The 24,141-nt window shown below is 38.4% G+C and overlaps 1 protein-coding gene across 7 annotated transcripts in view; it reads right to left on the bottom strand.

Annotated features, from left to right (window-relative positions):
• Positions 1–24,141, bottom strand: part of PHKB (phosphorylase kinase regulatory subunit beta) — a 269,902-nt gene that overhangs the window by 46,204 nt on the left and 199,557 nt on the right. For all 7 annotated transcript variants that reach the window (XM_045442643.1, XM_045442642.1, XM_045442644.1 and 4 more), the window contains 2 exons: positions 4,130–4,185; positions 3,511–3,604 (listed from right to left, as the gene is read on the bottom strand). In XM_045442643.1, coding sequence (XP_045298599.1) covers positions 3,511–3,604; positions 4,130–4,185 — 150 coding nt within the window. The remainder of the gene's footprint in view (positions 1–3,510; positions 3,605–4,129; positions 4,186–24,141) is intronic.

The following is a 24,141-nucleotide window of genomic DNA, read 5'->3' as shown; positions in this document are numbered from 1 at the left end:
CTCTAGTTCTGTCCACATAGTTGCAAATGGCAAGATTTCATTCTTTCTGATTGCCAAGTAATATTCCATTGTATACATATATACCACATATTCTTTTTCCATTCATCCATCGATGGACATTTGGGCTCTTTCCATACTTTGGCTATTGTTGATAGTGCTGCTATAAACATTGGGGTGCATGTGCCCCTTCGAAACAGCATACCTGTATCCCTTGGATAAATACCTAGTAGTGCAATTGTTGGGTCATAGGGTAGTTCTATTTTTAACTTTTTGAGGAACCTCCATACTGTTTTCCAGAGTGGCTGCCCCAGCTTGCATTCCCACCAGCAATGCAAAAGACATCCTCCTTCTCCACATCCTCATCAACATCTGTTGTTGCCTGAGTTGTTAATGTTAGCCATTCTGACAGGCATAAGGTGGTATCTCATTGTGGTTTTGATATGTATTTCCCTGATGATGAGTGATGTGGAGCATTTTTTCATGTGTCAATTGGCCATCTGGATGTCTTCTTTGGAGAAGTGTCTATTCATGTCTTTTGCCCATTTCTTCACTGGATTATGTTTTTGGGTGTTGAGTTTGATAAGTTCTTTATAGATTTTAGATACTATCCCTTTATCTGATATGTTGTTTGCAAGTATCTTCTCCCATTCCATCAGTTGCCTTTTAGTTTTGCTGATTGTTTCCTTCGCTATGCAGAGACTTTTTATTTTGGTGAGGTTCCAGTAGTTCATTTTTGCTTTTGTTTCCCTTGCCTCTGAAGATGTGTTGAGTAAGACGTTGCTGCGGCCAAGATCAAAGAGGTTTTAGCCTGCTTTCTCCTTGAGGATTTTGATGGCTTCCTGTCTTCTGTTTAGGTCTTTCATCCATTTTGAGTTTATTTTTGTGTATGGTGTAAGAAAGTGGTCCAGGTTCATTCCTCTGCATGTCGCTGTCCAGTTTTCCCAGCACCACTTGCTGAAGAGACTGTCTTTATTCCACTGGATATTCTTTCCTGCTTTGTCAAAGATTAGTTGGCCATATGTTTGTGGGTCCATTTCTGGGTTCTCTATTCTGTTCCATTGATTTGAGTGTCTGTTCTTGTGCCAGTACCATACTGTCTTGATGATTACAGCTTTGTCGTATAGCTTAAAGTCCGGGATTATGATGCCTCCTGTTTCAGTTTTCTTTTTTAAGCTTGCTTTGGCTATTTGGGGTCTTTTCTGGTTCCATACAAATTTTAGGATTATTTGTTCTAGCTCTGTGAAGAAGGCTGGTATTATTTTGATAGGGATTGCATTGAATATGTAGATTGCCCTGGATAGTATCAACATTTTAACAATATTTGTTCTTCCTATCCAGGAGCATGGAATCTTTTTCCATTTTTTTGTGTTTTCTTCAATTTCTTTCATAAGCTTTCTATAGTTTTCAGTACATAGATTTTTCACTCTTTGGTTAGATTTATTCCTAGGTATTTTATGGTTTTTGATGCAACTGTAAATGGGATCGATTCTTTGATTACTCTTTCTGTTGCTTCATTGTTAGTGAATAGGAATGCAACTGATTTCTGTGCATTGATTTTATATCCTGCAACTTTGCTGAGGAATTAAAACTTTTTTAAAGTTGAGCTTATAAGAAGCAATATATTAGGCAGTATATCTTAGAGGACAAATCCCAAAGAGCAGCTAGCTTGGAACATAGAGGCTGTAGCCACAGAAAATCTTCCATCTTGATACATGCTTAGGGAAGTTAGGCCCTTGGTTCCAAATCTTGTTTTAACCATACCACATACCCAAACTCTAAACCATTTGTTCATATCATCTTTAAAACAACAAAATATAAAATAAGTAAGGACCAGTTGTAAGTCTTCACCTTACCCTTAATGGAATGCTTTCTATCATCTCCACAGCACCCTGTATAAACTTATCAAAGTGGATTATAATTAGCTATTTTTTCTGTCATACTAATAGATTCAGAGTTCACTGAGAACAGGAACAGAGCATAGAGCCATTTTATCTGAGTGCCTGACACAAAACTCTGCTCATAGCAGGTGTTCATTAATGAATGAATAAAATGCCACATTTAAGTCATTTGGAGCCATGCTGGTCTTTTAAATCCTGACTGCGTGTTGTCTGGTAGAGTACAGACTCACCTAGCATAAAAAAGTTGCAATATAAATTAGGCCTGAAAAAAACAGATTCAGGTTAATTTGCTTTGAGCTCATGTTTATCAAAGAATAATAATCTTTGTTACTATTCTCTGGAGCTTTCAGTGAAGAACCATAAAAAGTTTATCAGCAAACATAGCCTATAACTTAATGATAAATGCAGTGTTACAGCCTTAGATTTTCTCCACTTCCATGCTGCCTCCTCTGCTTGTCTTGTGGCTCTTCAGTTCCTCTCCTTTTCCACTCCAAACCCATTTACATCTTTGTGTGATTTTACAGTGTTACCTACTCTAGGGATCCTTGCATTTCAGCGCTAGCTCTTTAATCAGGGTGGGAAGAGTTCTAAATTTGTTAAAGGAGGTTTAAGAGCTCTCAAAGATCTGGTGCTCTGGGTAATCTGACACCCAGATTCTGGTTTTGTTGCCAATGGATAGGGTCCTGTCTGATTAGCAGTGATGCTCTGAGACCCTGCCTTCTCCCATGCAATGTGCACCTCACTTCTCTAAGCTTTTCTTCTTTGCTATAGCATCAAGGCTTTGACCACACACATGTATATCAATCTAAATGAGCTGACCTTGATCATTTGAGAGAGATAATTCTAAATACTTACCCCAAACACTTCAGAGTTTGTTCCTGTAATGTTTTTAATAATTACTAAGTAAAAGTGATAGTTTATAAATAACTAGTGGAAGTCAACAATTTCCTGTCCCTAATAGACAGGAATATTCCTAAACAGGCATTTCTGAATATATCGGCAGAGCAGTGCATGCAAAAGACCTCAAAAGTCACCTTTTAATCCAATTCAGATACATATTTAACTGCATACAAGATAAACTCAGATGTTACTTTATAATTACTTTGAACCCAGCAAACCAAAAGTGTAGAATTACTTCAGACCTCAAATGATAAGGCAAGAGAAAAAGGGAAGTAATTATTACCAATAAATATTTACAAGGTTTCTTTAATAGTTAATGTAAGGGAAAATTATCAAATCCAATGTAAAGATTAATTTTACACACGAGTACTAAAATTAAGGTTAATTCATTATTCAAGTGCTCAGTCTAGGTCAGTAATAGACTTTAGAAGGGAGTAAGAATCAATAAGACTTATGAATATAATGTATATACATACAATTTAGGTTTTTTTTTTTTGGTTTTTTTTTGTGTGTGTGTGTGTGTGTTTTTTTTTTTTTTTTTTTTAGTTAATAATGTCTGATAAAGTAGGTTTTTCAACTTAAGTAGAAAGGCTTTTAGATTAATGACCCTATTTCAGAATCAGGCTTTAACTATGCCACCTGACTGTAAACCAAGTCTAATAATCATGCTCTAGCACCTCCACAAAGTCAACAAAGAAGCAGAATCACTTACTTTCACCAGCTCCTGCTGAGCCCAAATCTGAATGGGCTCTACCTGTTGAGGTGTTTGAGTCTGAATACCATACGTGTTGAGGAAAACTTGAAGGCTAAAGAAAATAGGGAAAAAATGAGAGACATTTTTAGGAAATGCATGTAAAGTGTGGAGAATGGTGGAGGAGAAAGAGGAGGAGAGAGATGAGACTACACTAGCTTGGAGAACGTTTTCATTTATTAACACGAGCAATATGCCATCTGCCCTGGGTTCCAGAGGCCCACTTGGGTTCTTCACAAGGTATTAGATGGGAGCTCTGAGGGCTGGAAGAAAGAGTAAGCACTGATTTTGGGGAATCTCCATTATTTGTTGCACTAACTTCTCAAAACTACACCCTAGACAACACTGGCACAGGTCACAGTCTTTAATATTCACATCAACTAAAACAAAGTTATTTTTAATCATGAAAAGATTGTTGTTCTGGCACTTAAAGTAACATTAATGACAGACATCCTTGAAACCCTGTCAAGGGGTTTGTGAAATTAATCTCTCCCAAGAGACTCAATATTGCAACATAAAGCAATAAGCCCCCCAACCCCCCACTTCCCAAAGGAACACACCACCCATCTGGGTTTCATACCGTTGACTTTCTGCTATGAGTGCTACGTGAACTACCAAATCATTTTCCAGTGGGCCCTGTAATACAGAATAAGGGGTGGGGTGGGGGGGACATTTTAAAAGATCCAGTCATCATCAGATACAATGAGAATCAAGGACAATATTAACCATCTCTAAGCAGTTCATTAAAATGATGAACACCTACTGGCTCCATGCAGTCACCTCTCTTTCCTTGCTCTCCACTACCTACTAATCAATTTGATGGTGTAGACAGAGTAATGGAACACCAAGGAACGGAAAGCCATAAATCTCACCGCTACCAGAGGGGCTAGCCTGTCAGGACTATTTTGAATGATGCATAAGAGTAGTCTGGGAACTGAGAGTCATTTTCCATCATTTAACTCTGGAGGGAAAGGGAGGAACTAAAAATAAAAACCCAGCTTACGTATTCTCTATTAAAAATGATCGTGAGTTAAAACTGTTCATTTGGTATCTTAATCACATATAAGGCTATTCTCTTTCTTGTTAGCCAATTTTCCTTTGGCACCTATACATCAAAATAGCTTTATTCTAATATATAATTCCTATACTAGAGAATGAACTACCCAGTTGACTATGTAATTAACACTTTGTTCAATAAATACAAGCTGTTGGGCTTAATAGTTCTAATCAAAGATAGTGTTGGATATTTGCTACTCCTTCTTGTGTGTGTATGGAAAAGATTCACTATAGCATATATTATATACTGCTAAAATGAACCCAATTTTGAGCATGTATTAATTAACAGAGAACGTTAAGAAGCATCAATAAATTACAGTATTAGGAAGCTCTGAAAATACTGATCAAATATAATTCCTTTATAGTAATGAATCCAACATTCCCAAAAGTATGCTGTAAAATGTTTGATTTACCATCAGTCAGTTACCCTCTATGGTATTCAATATGTCACTAGAATTTATGTATGATGGAAAGCAAGAAACACCAGAATACATATATCAGCAGTAAATATCCTACAATCAAAAGGATGGTTCCCAGAATCATCGTGAAAATGCATTTCAGGCAGACTTCCATATGATTTAAATGAATATATAGGAGAAAATGAGATATAACAACCCAACAAAAATAAATATACATTAAAAATGCCATAAATTCTATTTTTATTTGATAAAGATCTTAAAAGTTAATGTTACTCAGAAGAATGAGAAAAAATTAATTATTCAGAATCTCATCAAGATTTCTAACACATTAAGTCTTATTTCTCTCAGATGAAATCTAGTATTTACTTCATCAAAAGGAGTAACCTTAGAGTGGGCAATTATCTACAATCTTCAAGACAATTAGAGATTCTTAAATAAAAAACAAATGAATACATATACAAGAATGCGGATGATATTTCAGTAACAATAAATAAGGCAGCTTACAGATCCTAATTGGCAAATTGGTATCTTCTTTTTGAATCACAGACCTGTTTAGGATAATGTTGTTTCCATTTGTATGACAGAGTACTTAGATCTAAAATTCTCCCTACACACGTTGAATTGTAATGAGTATTTGGTTAGGGGACTATATTTGGTTGAAGAATTTTTTCATTGTAAAAACTCAGCATTTCAGAAATTTCTAATTCACAAACCTTCTATGCTGATCTTAGGCCTTCAACCACAGCCCAAGTGGGACCTTTCACCTCATTTCTACCCACAGACAGAATTCAGCATGTACAATCCCAACCCAGTAATTCTCTTCCTTTCATTGCCAAAGTTGGAACCACCTTTTCTGTTTTCACCATTTTCTTCAAAGCACCAGCATTGTTGTCTAAACTAATGAAGTCTCTCTGAAAACATCCTAATAGGAGTTGTTAAATTCTATTTCTGAATGGTATTTCCCTTAATATTACTATAATATTTTCTGCTTTTAGGTTTGTGAAGTGTACACATATACATATGCATACAGATACTGAAGGCCTGTATGGTACTGGTATTCTCCATTTTACCTGTATTTATTTACTCATCAAGGCATTCTAATATACAAGGCCTCATGTTAGAGCCTGATGTTGCAAGAGGAAAACAACCCAGTGTCCCTCCATGAGGAGTTTAGAGTATACTGGGACATATGAACAACAGGTATTTATTATCACATAAAAGTATTTCACTGATAGCTTCCTTTGGTAGTATAGATCTACCTTATTTTTGAAAAAATGGTTGTAGGGCATTACATTATATGGACATACCATAATTTATTTAAGGAATGTTTATTTTGGTGGACATTTAGGTGGTTTCCAATATTTCACTTCTGCAGAGAATAATATAATAATTGTCCTTATCTTGGAGAATTGCTAAGGATTTAGGGAGAGAACAAACTGCTAAGCACAGTATTTGGCACATAACAAAAATAAAGGGCACTAATACTTGCTGCAGTTGTACTTATTATTTTCACAGCTATCCTAGGACAGCTGCTCCTCTCTTCCTTGTTGAGATTTGCTGTAATACCTGTGTCAACTTAAATCTCATTGGCTTCCATCATTCTAACACATTAGGACCATCCATTATCCCATTTTTGTATGGCTAGTTCTTCTCCAAAGAATTCCAAACATCTTTTAAAAGAAATCCTCAGGTGACTTACCACTTTCCAATTTTTTCTTTTATTTCTCAAACATAGACTACAGCTATTTTCTTACCTTTCTTGCCTCTATAATTCTGCACTTTGCCTTCCAACATACTTTGCCTTTAGAGACGGAAATCCTTACACTTAAGTCCTTGGTTTTCTACTCATTGCACTTCTCTTTCCTTGTCTCTCTCACCAAACTCAATCACTCTGTAGCTTTAGTTACCACCTCTAAGCAGATGATTTCATATTTATATTTCTAGTCTTAAACTTTCTCTGAGTTCCAGTGCCCATATTTTTAAGTGCTTTCTGGACATTTTCTCTTGGCTATTTCCAAAGGTAAAAATTCTAAAATTCAACTCCTCACTAACCCTATCTCCACCCCAAACAAGCTCACTTCCAGCTCAGAATGTCAGAATCATCTTTGACTCCTGATTATTACCCTCCATATCCAATTTGTCACCAAAATCCTGTTAAATCTTTTCTTCATAAAGTGTCTTGAACATTCTTTTCTTTTCCTTTCTATAGCGATATTCAGGATTGGAAAGTACCAACAATAGCAACAAACACTTTATGTAACATTTGACATTCTATGTGCAGGGTATGGTACCAACAAACCATTATTTTATAATAACAAACCATTATTTCCATTTTCCAGGTAATAAAACCGACACAAAGAAAGCTTAAGTAACCTATCCAGCAAACAGCAAACAACAGGGCTAGAATTTAGATCCAAGATCTTATGGAGAAGATGGCGCCATAGGAGGACGTTAGGCTCACTGCGTCCTACTGATCACTTAGATTCTACCCACATCTGCCTAAATAACCCAGAAAACTGCCAGAAGACTAGCAGAATGGACTCTCTGGAGCCAAGCGTAGACAAGAGGCCAATGGAAGAAGGTAGGAAGGGTGGAGAGGTGGTGCACGCTAGACGGACTGGTGGGAGGGAGCCGGGGTGGTGGAGGGGCAGCAGCCCCCTCCCCCCCCCCCCCCCCCCCCCCCCCCCCGCCCGCAAAGCAGAGCCCCTGAGTCTGACTTGCAAAAGTGGATGGGCCGGACGGAGTGAGTTCTGACAGCCAGCGGGACTTAACATCTGGAATGTTATAAGTCAACAGTTCTGCTTGGACAGCAGGAGGGCAAGAGGACATCCGGAGGGAGAGGTGTTGAGCCCTGGAAGACAGAGCTCAGCTCGGCAGGGAACAAAGGCGCTGGCCAGGGCCATCTCCCTCTCCCATCACATAGGCGAAATCCCAAAAGGAACCAGCTCCCATCACCGGACTTACGTGCATAGCGCAAACACCCAACGCTGTGCTTCTCTGGACCCATCCCTCTGATGGGTCTGCCTGCCTGCCTCCCTCCCGGTGCTGCAGGGCCTCTCCCGCAGGGGACTACTGATGGCAAAGCCAGCTAAGCCTGCCCCTCCCACCCCTGTGCACCTTGCGGATCCACCCTGGCTAACACACCAGATGCCATCAAAGCAGCACCATAAGCCTGGGAGTGTGCAAGTAGCCCAGACAGGGGCCACACCACTCCACAGTGAGTCCTGCCCCTGGGAGAGGGTAAGATAAGGTAAACACCAGTCTGAATGTGGCCTCAGTGGTGGGCAGGGGACAGACATCAGGTCTGACTGCGGCCCTGCCCACCAAAACAAGTTACTCCAGACAGCACAGGAAGTGCCCTGCAGTTCCATGCCACTCCAGGGACTATTCTAAATGATGAAATGGAAGAATTCTGCTGAAAAGAAACTCCAGGAAGTAGCGACAGCTAACGAATTGATCAAAAACAATTTAAGCAATATAACAGAACAAGAATTGAGAATAATAGTCATAAAATTAATCACTGGGCTTGAAAAAAGTATAGAGGACAACAGAGAATCTATTGCTACAGAGATCAGGGGAGTAAGAAACACTCATGAGGAGCTAAAAAATAAAAATAAATGAGGTGCTATATAAAATGGAGGCGACCACAACTCGGATTGAAGAGGCAGAGGAGAGAATAGGTGAATTAGAACATAAAATTATGGAAAAAAGAGGAAGCTGAGAAAAAGAGAGATAAAAAAATCAAGGAGTATGAGGGGAGAATTAGAGAACTAAGTGATGCAATCAAAAGGAACAATATCCGTATAATAGAATTCCAGAAGAGGAAGAGAGAAAGGGGCTGAAGGTGTATTTGAACAAATCATGGCTGAGAACTTCCCTGATATGGGGAATGAAACAGGCATTGAAATCCAAGAGGCACAGAGAACTCCCTTCAGACGTAACTTGAATCGATCTTCTGCACAACATATCATAGTGAAACTGGCAAAATACAAGGATAAAGAGAAAACTCTGAAAGCAGCTAGGGATAAACACGCTCTAACATATAAAGGGAGAACGGTAAGACTAGTGGCAGATCTATCTACTGAAACTTGGCAGGCCAGAAAGGAATGGCAGAAAATCTTCAATGTGATGAACAGAAAAAATGTGCACCCGAGAATCCTTTATCCAGCAAGTCTGTCATTCAGAATAGAAGGAGAGATAAAGGTCTTCCCAAACAAACAAACACTGAAGGAATTCATCACCACTAAACCAGCCCTACAAGACATCCTAAGGGGGGTTCTGTGAGTGAAATGTTGCAAGGACCACAAAGGAGCAGAGACATCACTACAAGCATGAAACCTACAGACATCACAATGACTCTAAACTCATATCTTTCTATAATAACATTGAATGTAAATGGACTAAATGCTCCAACCAAAAGACATAGGGTATCAGAATGGATAAAAAAACAAGACCCATCTATTTGCTGTCTGTCTAAAAGAGACTCCTTTTAGACCTGAGGAACCTTCAGATTGAAAGTGAGGGGATGGAAAACTATCTATCATGCTACTGGAGGTCAAAAGAAAGCTGGAAGCCATACTTATATCAGACAAACTAGAATTTAAATTAAAGGCTGTAACAAGAGATGAAGAAGAGCATTATATAATAATTAGAGGGTCTATCCATCAGGAAGAGCTAACAATCATAAATGTCTATGTGCCGAATACAGGAGCCCCCAAATATATAAAACAATTAATCACAAACATAAGCAACCTTATTGATAAGAATGTGGTAATTGCAGGGGACTTTAATACACCACTTACAACAATGGATAGATCAGCTAGACACACGGTCAATAAAGAAACAAGGGCCCTGAATGATACATTGGACCAGAATGATTTGACAGATATATTTAGAACTCTGCATCCCAAAGCCACAGAATATACTTTCTTCTCGAGTGCATATGCAACATTCTCCAAGATAGATTACATACTGGGTCACAAAACAGTCCTTCATAAGTATAAAAGAATTGAGATCCTACCATGCACACTTTCAGACCACAATGCTCAACCACAGGAAAAAGTCTGGAAAACCTCCAAAAACATGGAGGTTAAAGAACAACCTACTAAAGAATGAGTGGGTCAACCAGGCAATTAGAGAAGAAATTTAAAAATATATGGAAACAAATGAAAATGAAAATACAACAATCCAAACTCTTTGGGATGCAGTGAAGACAGTCCTGAAAGGAAAATAATTGCAGTCCAGGCCTATCTTAAGAAACAAGAAAAATCCCAAACACAAAATCTAACAGCACACCTAAAGGAAATAGAAGCAGATCAACAAAGACACCCCAAACCCAGCAGAAGAAGAGAAATAATAAAGATCAGAGCAGAATTAAACAATATAGAATCTAAAAAAACTGTAGAGCAGAAAATGAAACCAAGAGTTGGCTTTTTGAAAAAATAAACAAAATTGATAAACCTCTAGGCAGGCTTCTCAAAAAGAAAAGGGAGATGACCCAAATTGATAAAATCATTAATGAAAATGGAATTATTACAACCAATCCCTCAGAAACACAAGCAATTATCAGGGAATACTATGAAAATTATATACCAATAAACTGGACAACCTGGAAGAAATGGACAAATTCCTAAGCATCCACGCACTTCCAAAACTCAAACAGAAAGAAATAGAAAACTTGAACACACCCATAACCAGCAACGAAATTAAATCAGTTATCAAAAATCTCCCAACAAATGAGTCCAGGACCAGATGGCTTCCCTGGGGAGTTCTACCAGACATTTAAAGCAGAGATAATACCTATCCTTCTCAAGCTGTTCCAAAAAATAGGAAGGGAAGGAAAACTTCCAGACTCATTCTATGAAGCCAGCATTACTTTGATTCCTAAACCAGACAGAGACCCAGCAAAAAAAGTGAACTACAGGCCAATATCCCTGATGAATATAGATGCAAAAATTCTCAATAAGATACTAGCAAATCGAATTCAACAGCATATAAAAAGAATCATTCACCATGATCAAGTGGGATTCATTCCTGGGCTGCAGGGCTGGTTCAACATTCACAAATCAATGTGATACATCACATTAATAAAAGAAAAGATAAGAACCATATGACCCTGTCAATCGATGCCGAAAAAGCATTTGACAAAATTCAGCATCCTTTCTTAATAAAAACGCTCAAGAAAGTCGGGCTAGAAGGAACATACTTAAACATCATAAAAGCCATTTATGAAAAGCCCACAGCTAATATCATCCTCAATGGGGAAAAACTGAGAGCTTTTTCCCTGAGATCAGGGACACGACAGGGATGTCCACTCTAACCACTGTTGTTTAACATAGTGTTGGAAGTGCTAGCATCAGCAATCAGGCAACAAAAGGAAATCAAAGGCATCAAAATTGGCAATGCTGGAAGTCAAGCTTTCACTTTATGCAGATGACATGATATGATACATGGAAAACCCAACAGACTCCACTAAAAGTCTCCTAGAACTGATACATGAATTCAGCAAAGTCGCAGGATACAAAATCAATGTAGAGAAATCAGTTGCATTCTTATACGCTCATAATGAAGCAACAGAAAGACAAATAAACTGATCCCACTCACAACTGCACCAAGAAGCATAAAATACCTAGGAATAAACCTAACCAAAGATGTAAAGATCTGTATGCTGAAAACTATAGAAAGCTTATGAAGGAAATTGAAGAAGATATAAAGAAATGGAAAACATTCTGTGCTGATGGATTGGAAGAATAAATATTGTCAAAATGTCAATACTACCCAAAGCTATCTACACATTCAATGCAATCCCAATCAAAATTGCACCAGCATTCTTCTCGAAACTAGAACAAGCAATCCTAAAATCTGTATGGAACCACAAAAGGCCCTGAATAGCCAAAGGAATTTTGAAGAAGAAGACCAAAGCAGGAGGCATCACAATCCCAAACTTTAGCCTCTACTACAACACTGTAATCATCAAGATAGCATGATATTGGCACAAAAACAGGCACATAGACCAATGGAATAGAATAGAAACCCCAGAACTAGACCCACAAACGTATGGCCAACTAATCTTTGACAAAGCAGGAAAGAATATCCAATGGAAAAAAGACAGTCTCTTTAACAAATGGTGCTGGGAGAACTGGACAGCAACATGCAGAAGGTTGAAACTAGACCACTTTCTTACACCATTCACAAAAACAAACTCAAAATGGATAAAGGACCTGAATGTGAGACAGGAAACCATCAAAACCCTACAGGAGAAAGCTGGAAAAAATCTCTCTGATCTCAGCTGCAGCAATTTCTTACTTGACACATCCCCAAAGGCAAGGAAATTAAAAGCAAAAATGAACTATTGGGACCTCATGAAGATAAAAAGCTTCTGCACAGCAAAGGAAACAACCAACAAAACTAAAAGGCAACCAACGGAATGGGAAAAGATATTTGCAAATGACATATCGGACAAAGGGCTAGTATCCAAAATCTATAAAGAGCTCACCAAACTCCACACCCGAAAAACAAATAACCCAGTGAAGAAATGGGCAGAAGACATGAACAGACACTTCTCTAAAGAAGTGGCCAACAGGCACGCGAAAAGACGCTCAACGTCGTTCCTCATCAGGGAAATACAAATCAAAACCACACTCAGATACCACCTCACACCAGTCAGAGTGGCTAAAATGAACAAATCAGGAGACTATAGGTGCTGGCGAGGATGTGGAGAAACGGGAACCCTCTTGCACTGTTGGTGGGAATGCAAACTGGTGCAGCTGCTCTGGAAAATGGTGTGGTGGTTCCTCAAAACATTAAAACTAGATCTACCCTATGACCCAGCAATAGCACTGCTAGGAATTTACCCAAGGGATACAGGAGTGCTGATGCATAGGGGCACTTGTACCCCAATGTTTATAGCGGCACTCTCAACAATTGCCACATTCTGGAAAGAGCCTAAATGTCCATCAACTGATGAATGGATAAAGAAATTGTGGTTCATATACACAATGGAATACAACGTGGCAATGAGAAAGAATGAAATCTGGCCTTTTGTAGCAACGTGGATGGAACTGGAGAGTGTTATGCTAAGTGAAATAAGTCATACAGAGAAGGACAGATACCATATGTTTTCACTCTTATGTGGATCCTGAGAAAGTTAATAGAAGACCATTGGGGAGGGGAAGGAAAAAAAAAAAAAAAGAGGTTAGAGAGGGAGGGAGCCAAACCATAAGAGACTCTTAAAAACTGAGAACAAACTGAGGGTTGATGGGGGGTGGAAGGGGGGGGTGGGTGATGGGTATTGAGGAGGGCACCTTTTGGGATGAGCACTGGGTGTTGTATGGAAACCAATTTGACAATAAATTTCATATTTAAAAAAATTTTTTAAAAATAGATCCAACAAGTTTGAGGAATCTGTGCTCATATTCACTGACTTATTTTGTCTCTCAGAGAGTGGAAAAGGGTGGGTGTTAAGACTGGAAAGATCCACATACAAATCCTATTTTATTACTTTATCCTGGCACGATCTGGGTCATCTAATAGATGCCTTAAATTTGTTATGGACAAGACTGAGCCACTGAATTCCATCTTTAGAACGACTCATCCGCAAAGTATTTCTTGTGTCTTTAAGGCCCCACACTATGTACTCATTTGATATGGCAAATAATATGTAAGTCATTCTCAATTCCTTTTTCCTTCAAACCTTCTAAACAACAACAACAACAACAACAAAACACTTATTGAGGATTATGTAACCATAGTAAATTACTCATTAAAACACCCATACTAGGTAGGTTCCTATTATTATTCTCATTTACTGATGAGACAACTGAAGCATGGAGTAGTTAAAAACTTAGCCAATATCACACAGATAATAAATGGAAAAGGGGGAATTCACATCTGGGCAATTTCATCTATCTCTTAAACATTATAGTGTCTGCCTATCTAATGTGTGAATTCACCAATCAGTTATATGGTTCCACTTGTAAAGCATGTTTCAAACACATCACTTCTGTCACAATCACCTCTGCTACCAACCTCTACTCAAAGTCACCATGATCTTTCAGTTGATCAATTAACTGTGTAACTACCTCAGTCTTATCTCACCATGCACAGTCCCCCATCCTGCAAACAGCAATGAGGAGATTTTTTTCAGGAAGTGGCATTTGATGGGATGGGCACTGGGTGTTATATGTAAGTGATGAATCTCTGGGTTCTACTCCTAAAACCAATACTACACTGTATGTTAACTAACAAAAATTTAACTACATAATTTTTTTTTAAGTGTAAATCATACCATCTCACCACCACCTCACCCCACCCCACCTCCAGGCATACATACATGGACACTCTGTTTATAACTCTCCAGTGGTTTCCTATTGCCCACAGAGTAAGAACCAAACTGCTTACCATGACCTACCATGGCTTGCATGACCTAGCTCCAAGCATACCTCTTCTTACTCATTCTTCCTCCTTTCCTTCACCATGTTTAAGCCACAAGGTGTTGTGTCTGTCGCTTGAACATGCCAGCTGTGTTCCTATCACTGGGCCTCTGCACTTGTTGAACTTCTGTTTGGAATGTTTTTCCTTCCAATTGTTTCGAGAATGCCTTTTTGTTATGCAGGTCTCAGCCATTATCCCTTCCACAGAAAGGCCTTCTCTCTAAGACAGCCAGCCCCTCTATCATTTTACCTTACTTATTTTGTCTACATCATAGTACTTGCCAGCTCCAAAAATTATATTACATTATTTACATAAATGCTCAGTGTTATTCATTCCCACCAGAAAGTAACTTCCTAAAGACAGGAACCTTGATCTATCTTATCCATTGTTATGCGCCAATTGCCTAGAAGAAAACCTGAGCATATAGTTGGTGCTTACTATTTGTTAAATGACTGCCCAAGCAAGTACCTCAATTCTGTTTATCTCTAAAACAAGAATAATGATATGTAATATGCCTACCACACAGGGGGAGAATCAATAAAAAAAATATTACTGATCTCCTAAACACATGATATTTACACTATTTGTTCTGTGATAATCTGTGTCAACTAACCTTGCTAAACCTGTTTCTTCACTGGTACACTGGAATAAGAGTATCTATTTCATAGTATTATGAAGATAATAGAGAGCACATATAAGCATTTAACACAGTATCTCACATATCCTCTTAAGTGTTCAAAAAACATTAGCCTTCTCATCAACTCCAGAAGTATAACCACAATCCTTGAATTTCTGTTTCATACTTGCCTCTGCCCATCTTCCGTACTTTATGGTCAGGCTAATTTTCTTATATCAGTGATTTGCACAAAGGAAGTGGTCAAAAAATATTTGTTGAATGAATGAAGAAAAGGGAGGAAATATGGGTGAGTAAACATATATCTACGTAATGTTTACGATATCACTTCCATACTCTAAAACCAGTGCTTCCCAAATAAAGCCCAACTTCCAGAAGACCTTTTACAATGTCACTGCTACCTATGGTTCCCTTATTTCTCTCCCATCTGTTTGCCTGAGAGCACTCCACTAAAAACAGTTCATTCTTGTCCATCTCAAGTTTCTGTCTACTGTTCTTCTGTTATTCTACATTTGAACTGCTCTTTTCTTCCTGTCTATACAGATCCTGACCCACTTTTTCAATAGTGTCCTCTATAAACTCCCCAAACATCAAGGTGCCCAGAAATCTTCTGTTCCTGTCAGCAAGAGCAGGTATTGTCTGTATGAGTCACTTGACAATATTCATACCATCTCATTGGAAGGCTTTTTGCATGGTTTTAAGTGGTCTATATAACTACAGAGTGAACCCCGTAAGGGGCCCATGTGTTCACTTTTCTTACCTAGCATGTATACACCACCTTATATTAAAAGAAAGACAGTGCTCACTTGGTGGTCTGAAAGAAGAATCTTGTTTTTTAAAGTATTGCTGTTTACATTTATTAATAATACACAAATCACTCCTTGAATACACACAAATATTTACAAATATTGCTATTTTTAACAAAGGGAAATAATCATAACATAGTGTACACATTTATATAAGCCATCAAGGAATGTATACAGGTCATTTTAATCACATGATTGAGAACCAACAGCCTGTAGTTGGAAATATTCTGATTTAAAACTTTCACCTTTACAAATGAATCAAGTTAGGTTTAAAAGTTTTATTGTGATAAAAACCACATAACACAAAATTTACCATCTTAACCAGGTTTAAGTGTACAGTAGAAATTTTTATAGCACAACTTGCCCATAAGATAGGCACTACCTATATTAACACTAACTGATCTTGCTAAAAATTTAAACTATGATAATTAAAGCACTGCATGTACATCTGTCTAGATTCTAGTTTTTAAATTACCCAAATCAGGTCAAAGCAGCAAAGCTAGGAGATTTGCAGCTGGGAACTATAAATAAAACAGTGTAATACAACTTTCAAAGGGTATACAGAGAAACTTTAATGTGAATGTGCCCTAATGGTTTCCTTCCCCTTGTTCTGTTCTTAATTTAATTTTTCAACAGATAATTAATTTATATGGTTCAAAATTTCAAAATTATTTAAGTTTTCAGTGAAGTGTCTCTCCTTCCTACTTGTGGCCCCTGCAGATAATTAAGTTTTTTACAAATTGAAGTATTGTAACCCTATATAAAGCAAGGCTATCGGCACCATTTTTCCAACAGCATTTCCCCACTTTGTGTCTGTGTGTCACACTTTGGTAATTCTCACAATATTTCAAATTTTCTCATTATTATTATAGTTGTTATGGTTATCTGTGATCAGTGATCTTTGATGTTATGATTGTAATTGTTTTGGGGTGCCACAAATTGTGTCCATAAAAGGCAGCAAATTTAACTGATAAATGTTGTGTGTGTTCTGACTGTTCCACTGACTGGCCTGTCTCTTTCCCTCTCCTCAGGCTTCCCTATTCCTCAAGATACAGCAATGTTGAAAGTAAGCCAATTAATAACCCTACAATTGCCTCTAAGTATGCAAGTAAAAGGAAGAGTCATATGTCTCTCATTTTAGACCAAAAGCTAGAAATGATTAAGTTCTGTGAGGAAGGCATATAAGACAGACTGAGAGCTGGGCCTCTTATGCCAATTAGTCAAGTTGTAAAAAAAAAAAAGGGAAAGTTATTGAAGGAAATGAAAAGTGCTATGCCACAAATGATCGGAAAGTGAAATACCCTAATTGCTGATATGGAGAAAGTTTTAGTAGTCCTGATAGATCCAACCAGTCACAGCATTCGCTAAGCCAAGACCTAGTTCAGAACAAGGCCCTCAACTCTCTTCAATTCTAAGAAGGCAGAGAGAGATGAGGAAGCTGCAGAAGAAAAGTTTGAAGCTAGCAGAGGTTGTTTTACAAGGTTTAAGGAAAGAAGCTATCTTCATTACATCAAAGTGCAAAGTGAAGCAGCAAGTGCTGATGTAGAAACTGCAGTGAGTTTTCTGGAGGATCTAACTAACATAATTAATAAAGGTGGCTACAATAAACAAAAGGTTTTCAGTGTAGATAAAACTACCTTCTATGTCATCTAAAACTTTGAAAGTTACTTAGAAGAAGTCAATGCCTGGCTTTAAAGCTCCAAAGGACAGGCTGATTCTCTTATTAGAAGCTAATGCAGCCGGTGACTTTAAATTGAAGCCAATGTGCATTTACCATTCTGAAAATCTTAGGGCCCTTAAGAATTATGCTAAATCTACTCTGCCTATGCACTATAAATGGAACAACAAAAGCTGGATGACAGCCCATATGTTTACAACATGGGTTACTGAATATTTCAAGCCCACTGTTGAGATCTACTGCACAGAGAAAAAAGATTCCTTTCAAAATATAACTGCTCATTGGCCATGCACCTGGTCATCCAAGAGCTCTGATGATGTACAATGAGATTAATGTTTTCATGTATGTTAACACAACATCCATGGATCAAAGAGTAATTTTGACTTTCAAGTCTTCTTATTTAAGAAATACATTTCTTAAGGCTATAGATGCCATAGATAGTAAATCCTCTGGTGGGCCTGGGCAAAGTAAATGGAAAACCCTCTGGAAGGGATTCACCATTCTAGATGCCATCAAGAACATTCATGATTCATGGGAAGGGGTCAAAATACAAACATGAAAAGGAGCTTGGAAGAAGTTTATTCCCACCCTCACAGATAATTTGGAGGGGTTCAAGACTTCAGTGGAGAAATATCTGCAGATGTGGTAGAAACAGCAAGAGAACGGAATGAGAAGTGGAGCCTGGAGATGGGACTGAATCTCTGCAATCTCATGATCAAACGTTAACAGATGACGAGTTGCTACTTATGATGATCAAAAAAGTGGTTTCTTGAGATGGAATCTATTCCTGGCGAAGATACTATAAAGATTGTTGAAATGACTACAAAGGATTTAGAATATTACATATACTAGTTGATAAAACAACAGCAGGGTTTGAGAGGATTGTTCCCAGTTCTGAAAGAAGTCTTATGGTGGGTAAAATGTTACCAAACAGCATCACATGTTACAGAGAAATCATTATGAAAGAATCAATCAATGTGGCAAGCTTCATTATTGTCTTAGTTTAAGAAATAGCCACAGTCACCCCAACCTTCAGCAACCACCGCCCTGATCAGGCAGCAGCCATCATGATCAAGGCAAGACTCTTCATCAGCAAAAAGATTACGATTTGCTAAAAGCTCAGATGCTAATTATCATTTTTCAGCAATAAAGTATTTTTTAATTCAGGTATATTCAGTGTTGTTTTAGACATAATGCTATTGCATACTAAACAGGCTACAGTATAGGTAAACATAACTTTTATATGCACTGGGAAACCAAAATTTCATTTGACTTGCTTGCTGAGATATTTGGTTTATTGCAGTAGTCTGAAGCCAACCCACAATATCTCTGAGGTATGCCTGCACAACTCATTCATGGAAATAACATGATTTATTAAAACTATTAATAATATTTATATTATTATTTTATTGGTTATATTTGTTTTGAAGTCCAGTTTAGAATGTCAAAAAACTAGTGTATCTTGATAGCCTGCTATGTATTATTTAAGAACTATGTTATATAATGTCACAAGAATTCCCATATTTAAAGATAAGGAAATTGATATGGAGAAAGATGAAATAATTTGTCAAAGGTCATATGTCTAGCCAGTGGTAGAGCTTAAACCTGACTGCAGGTATGTCTATGTCCAAAGGTACATGTCATAGTATATATTTCATAGATTATATGCTGACTGCTATTGTGGTTTGCAGTAGTCTGGGTTCTCCAGAAATCAGAAATGATAGAGTGTGTGTCTGTGTAAAGAGCAGAAAAAGATTCACTATTAAGAACTGGTTCAGGGGATGCCTGGGTGTATCCGACTTCGGCTCAGGTAATGATCTCACGGTTCGTGGGTTCGAGCCCTATGTCAGGCTCTGCGCTGACAGCTAAGAGCCTGGAGCCTGCTTCGGATTCTCTTTCTCCCTCTCTCTCTGTTCCTCCCCCACTTGCATGTGCTCTCTCTCTCTCTCTCTCTCAAAAAAAAAAAAAATAAATAAACACTTAAAAAATTCAAATAAAAAATTTTAAAAGAAAGTGTTGGGGGGCGCCTGGGTGGCTCAGTCGGTTAAGCCTCCGACTTCAGCTCAGGTCACGATCTCACGGTCCGTGAGTTCAAGCCCCGCGTCAGCTCTGGGCTGATGGCTCAGAGCCTGGAGCCTGCTTCCGATTCTGTGTCTCCCTCTCTCTCTGCCCCTCCCCCATTCATGCTCTGTCTCTCTCTGTCTCAAAAATAAATAAACGTTAAAAAAAAAAAAGAAAAGAAAGTGTTGGTTCAGGTAATTATGATGTCTGGTAAGTTCCCAGATCTGCAGTGCAAGTCCCAGGAGAATTGATAGTATAGTTCATCTGAAGGCCAGGAGGCTCAATACTGAGTTCAAATCCAGAGGTAGGAAAAAAGCTGATGTCCGAGTTTCAAGGCCATCAGGCAGGGAAATTCCTCTCTTACTCATGGAAGGGTCAGCCTCTGTGTTCTATTCAGGTTTACATGGATGAAGTCTGCCCACATTAGGGAAAGCAATCTGACTTGCTTAGTCTGAGTTAAATGTTAATCTTGTCCCCAAATACTCTCACCCTCATCCAGAATGTCTGACCAGATATTTGGCACAGTGTGTGCCAGTCAAGCTGACACATAAAATTAACCATCGCGTGGTTGTAGGAATGTGTTACAATCATGGGGGGCAGAGTGGCAAGCAAAAGCCATTGTGACCCAACAGTCCACTCTTCATCCATTTGAGATCAGGTTTTAAGAAAACTCATTCCAACTGTTGTTTAAAAAATACCTATTTTTAATTTGCTTTTTGATAGCATATAATTCTTTTTTTTCAATATATGAAATTTATTGTCAAATTGGTTTCCATACAACACCCAGTGCTCATCCCAAAAGGTGCCCTCCTCAATACCCATCACGCACCCTCCCCCTCCCTCCCACCCCCCATCAACCCTCAGTTTGTTCTCAGTTTTTAAGAGTCTCTTAAGATAGCATATAATTCTTACATTCTTGGCAATTAAATTTAAAAATTATCTCTTCTATTAAATAATGTATAACAGTATGTAGAATTCATAATTCTTACTTTTGGAACATTGTATTGAACCCTAGTCTAAGCTTTATTTTTTAAATGCCTTATGCTGCATAAAATCATCTATTGTGGTTGGCTTGAATGGGTCTTTTATTGAGAGAAGAGCAAGAGAGGAGGGAGAGAAGGAAAGAAAAAAGAAGCCAACAAATAAACGGGTCACACCTCATCCAAGGCTGGTCTTGCCTCAAGGGTAGTGCACTTGAAACATTCTATGCCTCTGCTTTTGGGGCCTTACAGAAACTCATTTATGCTCATTAGCCTTCCTCAGTAGGTCCTGCCAATAGCCAGCATTTTTTCATTACATTCATTTTTCAGCAAAACCTCATTAGCTGAAGAAACCAAGCAGATGCTTTATACATCTCAATTCCAACTGGAGACACTGCAACCGCAGTATTTTTCCTGTAGGAGCCAAGTAACAGGATACAGCAGTTTGAACACAGGCACATCCTGACTGGAACACATTGGCATCTTGTTCTGACATTTCCAACCAAGCCAAAGCAGCAACATGGAGAAAACTAATAGGGAAGCAGAGAAAAGATAAGTAGAAATACCTGAGGAATAACAACATCAAGCATGGTTAAAAAGCTAACCTCAGCTTAAGAGTAGAGCTGGCCAGGGAAAAAAATGGCCCTGTAGGATCCTTGTATTTATATGCTGCATTACTGATAATATAAGCTTCCTATTTAAGAGGAAAACAAATGAATTTTATTTATTTTTTTTTTATTAAAAAAAAAATTTTTTTTAATGTTTATTTATTTTTGAGACAGAGAGAGACAGAGCATGAACGGGGGAGGGTCAGAGAGAGGGAGACACAGAATCTGAAACAGGCTCCAGGCTCTGAGCTGTCAGCACAGTGCCCGACGCGGGGCTTGAACTCACGGACGGCGAGATCATGACCTGAGCTGAAGTCGGCCGCTTAACCGACTGAGCCACCCAGGCGCCCCAAATGAATTTTAAAAAGTATTCCCAGACCTCAGACACATAGGTTCAAATGCTGGAATGAATAAATTAGACAATGTCTTTTGACAGCAGGACATTCAATGAGTGCAATTATCTTGGAAGAGAATACTGATCATCACTTTGTCACAATGAATTGATTTGTAAAACTGTTTTCACTCCTCTGTAAGCACTTGCTATAACAGGATGTTTCTATATTTTTATCTTAAAGAAATGACAGTGTGAAAGATCTTGCTACTTCTTGGAAACAACGCTAAAATGACTACTCGACCCAGGTGGAGAAAGGCTGACTCATGGTGTTCATACAGCTTTAATCACAACCAGAGGGAAGAACATATTATGAAAACTTCTAGAAACACAACATCAGGAAAGACTGGTAAGATGAAGTGAGACAGGGGAGGCAGAGGCAAAAGAGGGAAGCATAGTCTTCAAAACGCTACTCATTTTCCTCTCAGGGTTTCTGTTGTTTCAAAGGGCTTCAGGTCCCCATTTACCACCAATGAAAGGCCTCTATATGGTTGACAAAAGGAAACCCCCTATTTGGATTCATGGAGGGAAAGGAAGCAAGTATACAGCAAACGAACTTGCTTTCGTTTTTCCCTTTGGGTATACTGAGTAGATTAGTTACCTGTTGTGTGAGCTGAAAATGTCAGATTTTTATCACCTGGGACTTGGGAAGTGGGTAATGAAAAAGGTATGAGGAGGTCTATGAGAAAGACTAGGTGTCAGGACTCCACTTCAGACAGAGCAGTACTATTTTTTTTGTTGCTGTTGTTTTTTGTTTTTTTAATTTTAATTCCAGCATAATTAACATAGAGCAGCATAACTTTGAGCTACTGTATATGCTGAGATTCTGCCTAAGATTTTGTGTGAAAACAGGTTTCCTTGATAAAAATCAGTAATCCACTTGATGGATATGCACACTGGGGCCCAGACAGAGGAAATGGCAGACCCAGCAGCAGAATCCAGGTCTCTGGACTGATTTGGTCCAAAGTTCTCTCTACTATGTCAGACTGCTTCATCTTACCGTCTATACAGTCAACATGTCAGTATGCTAGGGAAATGTCAAACACGCGATTCCACATAGGAGTGGAAATGAACGGACATATGCAGTTACTGCAATGTGAAAGCCACCTAAGAAGGGTGGTTTAAAGGGAGAGGAATATAAAAACCTGTGCTACTTTGTCTTTCGGCATTATATACTCATCCCAAGGACAAGAAGTTTGGGCTGGTAAGACAATGCAAGGGAGAATGTGTGGCAAGATTAACAGCCACTGCATTAGAGATCAAACAGCGACAGAGGAATCCAGCAAGCCTTTAACTATATACAGCTGTCTTCACTGGTTGAGGCCAAAATGTTTCTCGTGTGGATTCTCAGTAAGTACCTGACTATGGAGGAGACACTCAACGATCACTCTTAGCAGAGTAAACCTAAATGTCTTCCATTGCTATTTAGCACAATTCAACAGTGTTGTGTACTAGAAATGCTCCTGCCTTAAAGGGTTTTCTCATTCGTTCATTCATCCAGACATCATGGCAGGCACCAGGGATGGCAGAAAGACAGATGAAGAAACGCTAACCTTCATGAAGTTCCCATATAACAGAAAAGACAAACTATACATGGAGTTCAGTAGGATACTAAATACAGTGTGCTCTTAAAGGTTGTTCTGAGGGCAAAAGAGGGAGCATCTAATTTAGCCTTAGAGAAATGAGAAGAAATTTATAGTAAAGGTATCTGAGGTGTTTGTTCTTAAAAGATAAAAACTTGGGGCGCCTGGGTGGCGCAGTCGGTTAAGCGTCCGACTTCAGCCAGGTCACGATCTCGCGGTCCGTGAGTTCGAGCCCCGCGTCGGGCTCTGGGCTGATGGCTCAGAGCCTGGAGCCTGTTTCCGATTCTGTGTCTCCCTCTCTCTCTGCCCCTCCCCCGTTCATGCTCTGTCTCTCTCTGTCCCAAAAATAAATAAACGTTGAAAAAAAAAAAATAAATAAAAAATAATAAAAAAAAAAAAGATAAAAACTTACCATTGATGAATTTATTTAGTAAATATTTATCTTCTATTATGTATCAGACAAATAAGACAAAGTCCTTCTCTCATGAAACTTACATTTCAGTGGTGGAGAAAAAATTAAAAAATAAATAAAATGTATAAATTATTAAATAATAAAAAATGATGATAAATGCCAGGATAAATGTAAAGGGTAATATAATAGAGTGACTGAAGATAGGAGCTACTTTAGATTGATGATCAGAAAATAATCCTCTTAGGGGGTGTCATTAAATCTGAGACTGAATTCAGTAACAAAAAAGGAACAAGATGTGGTAATGAGCAATTCAGGCAGAAGGAATAGCATGTGCAAAGGCCTTGGGATGGAAACACTTGAAAGATTTGAGGAACTGAGAGGAGAATGTTTGGAACAAAGCAGGCAAGCAAAAGAATGTTAAGAGATTAAGGTGGAAGTCAGGCCTAGCAGGGCTTACTGAGTCAACAAGGTATTCAGTTTTCAACCAAGTGGAATGAAAAACTAGTGAAAGGGTTTCAAACAAAAAAAAGGC

This window comes from Leopardus geoffroyi, chromosome E2 (genome assembly GCF_018350155.1).
Source record: "Leopardus geoffroyi isolate Oge1 chromosome E2, O.geoffroyi_Oge1_pat1.0, whole genome shotgun sequence".
In the NCBI taxonomy this organism is placed as follows: domain Eukaryota; kingdom Metazoa; phylum Chordata; class Mammalia; order Carnivora; family Felidae; genus Leopardus; species Leopardus geoffroyi.
This window is presented reverse-complemented; position numbering and strand designations above follow the sequence as displayed.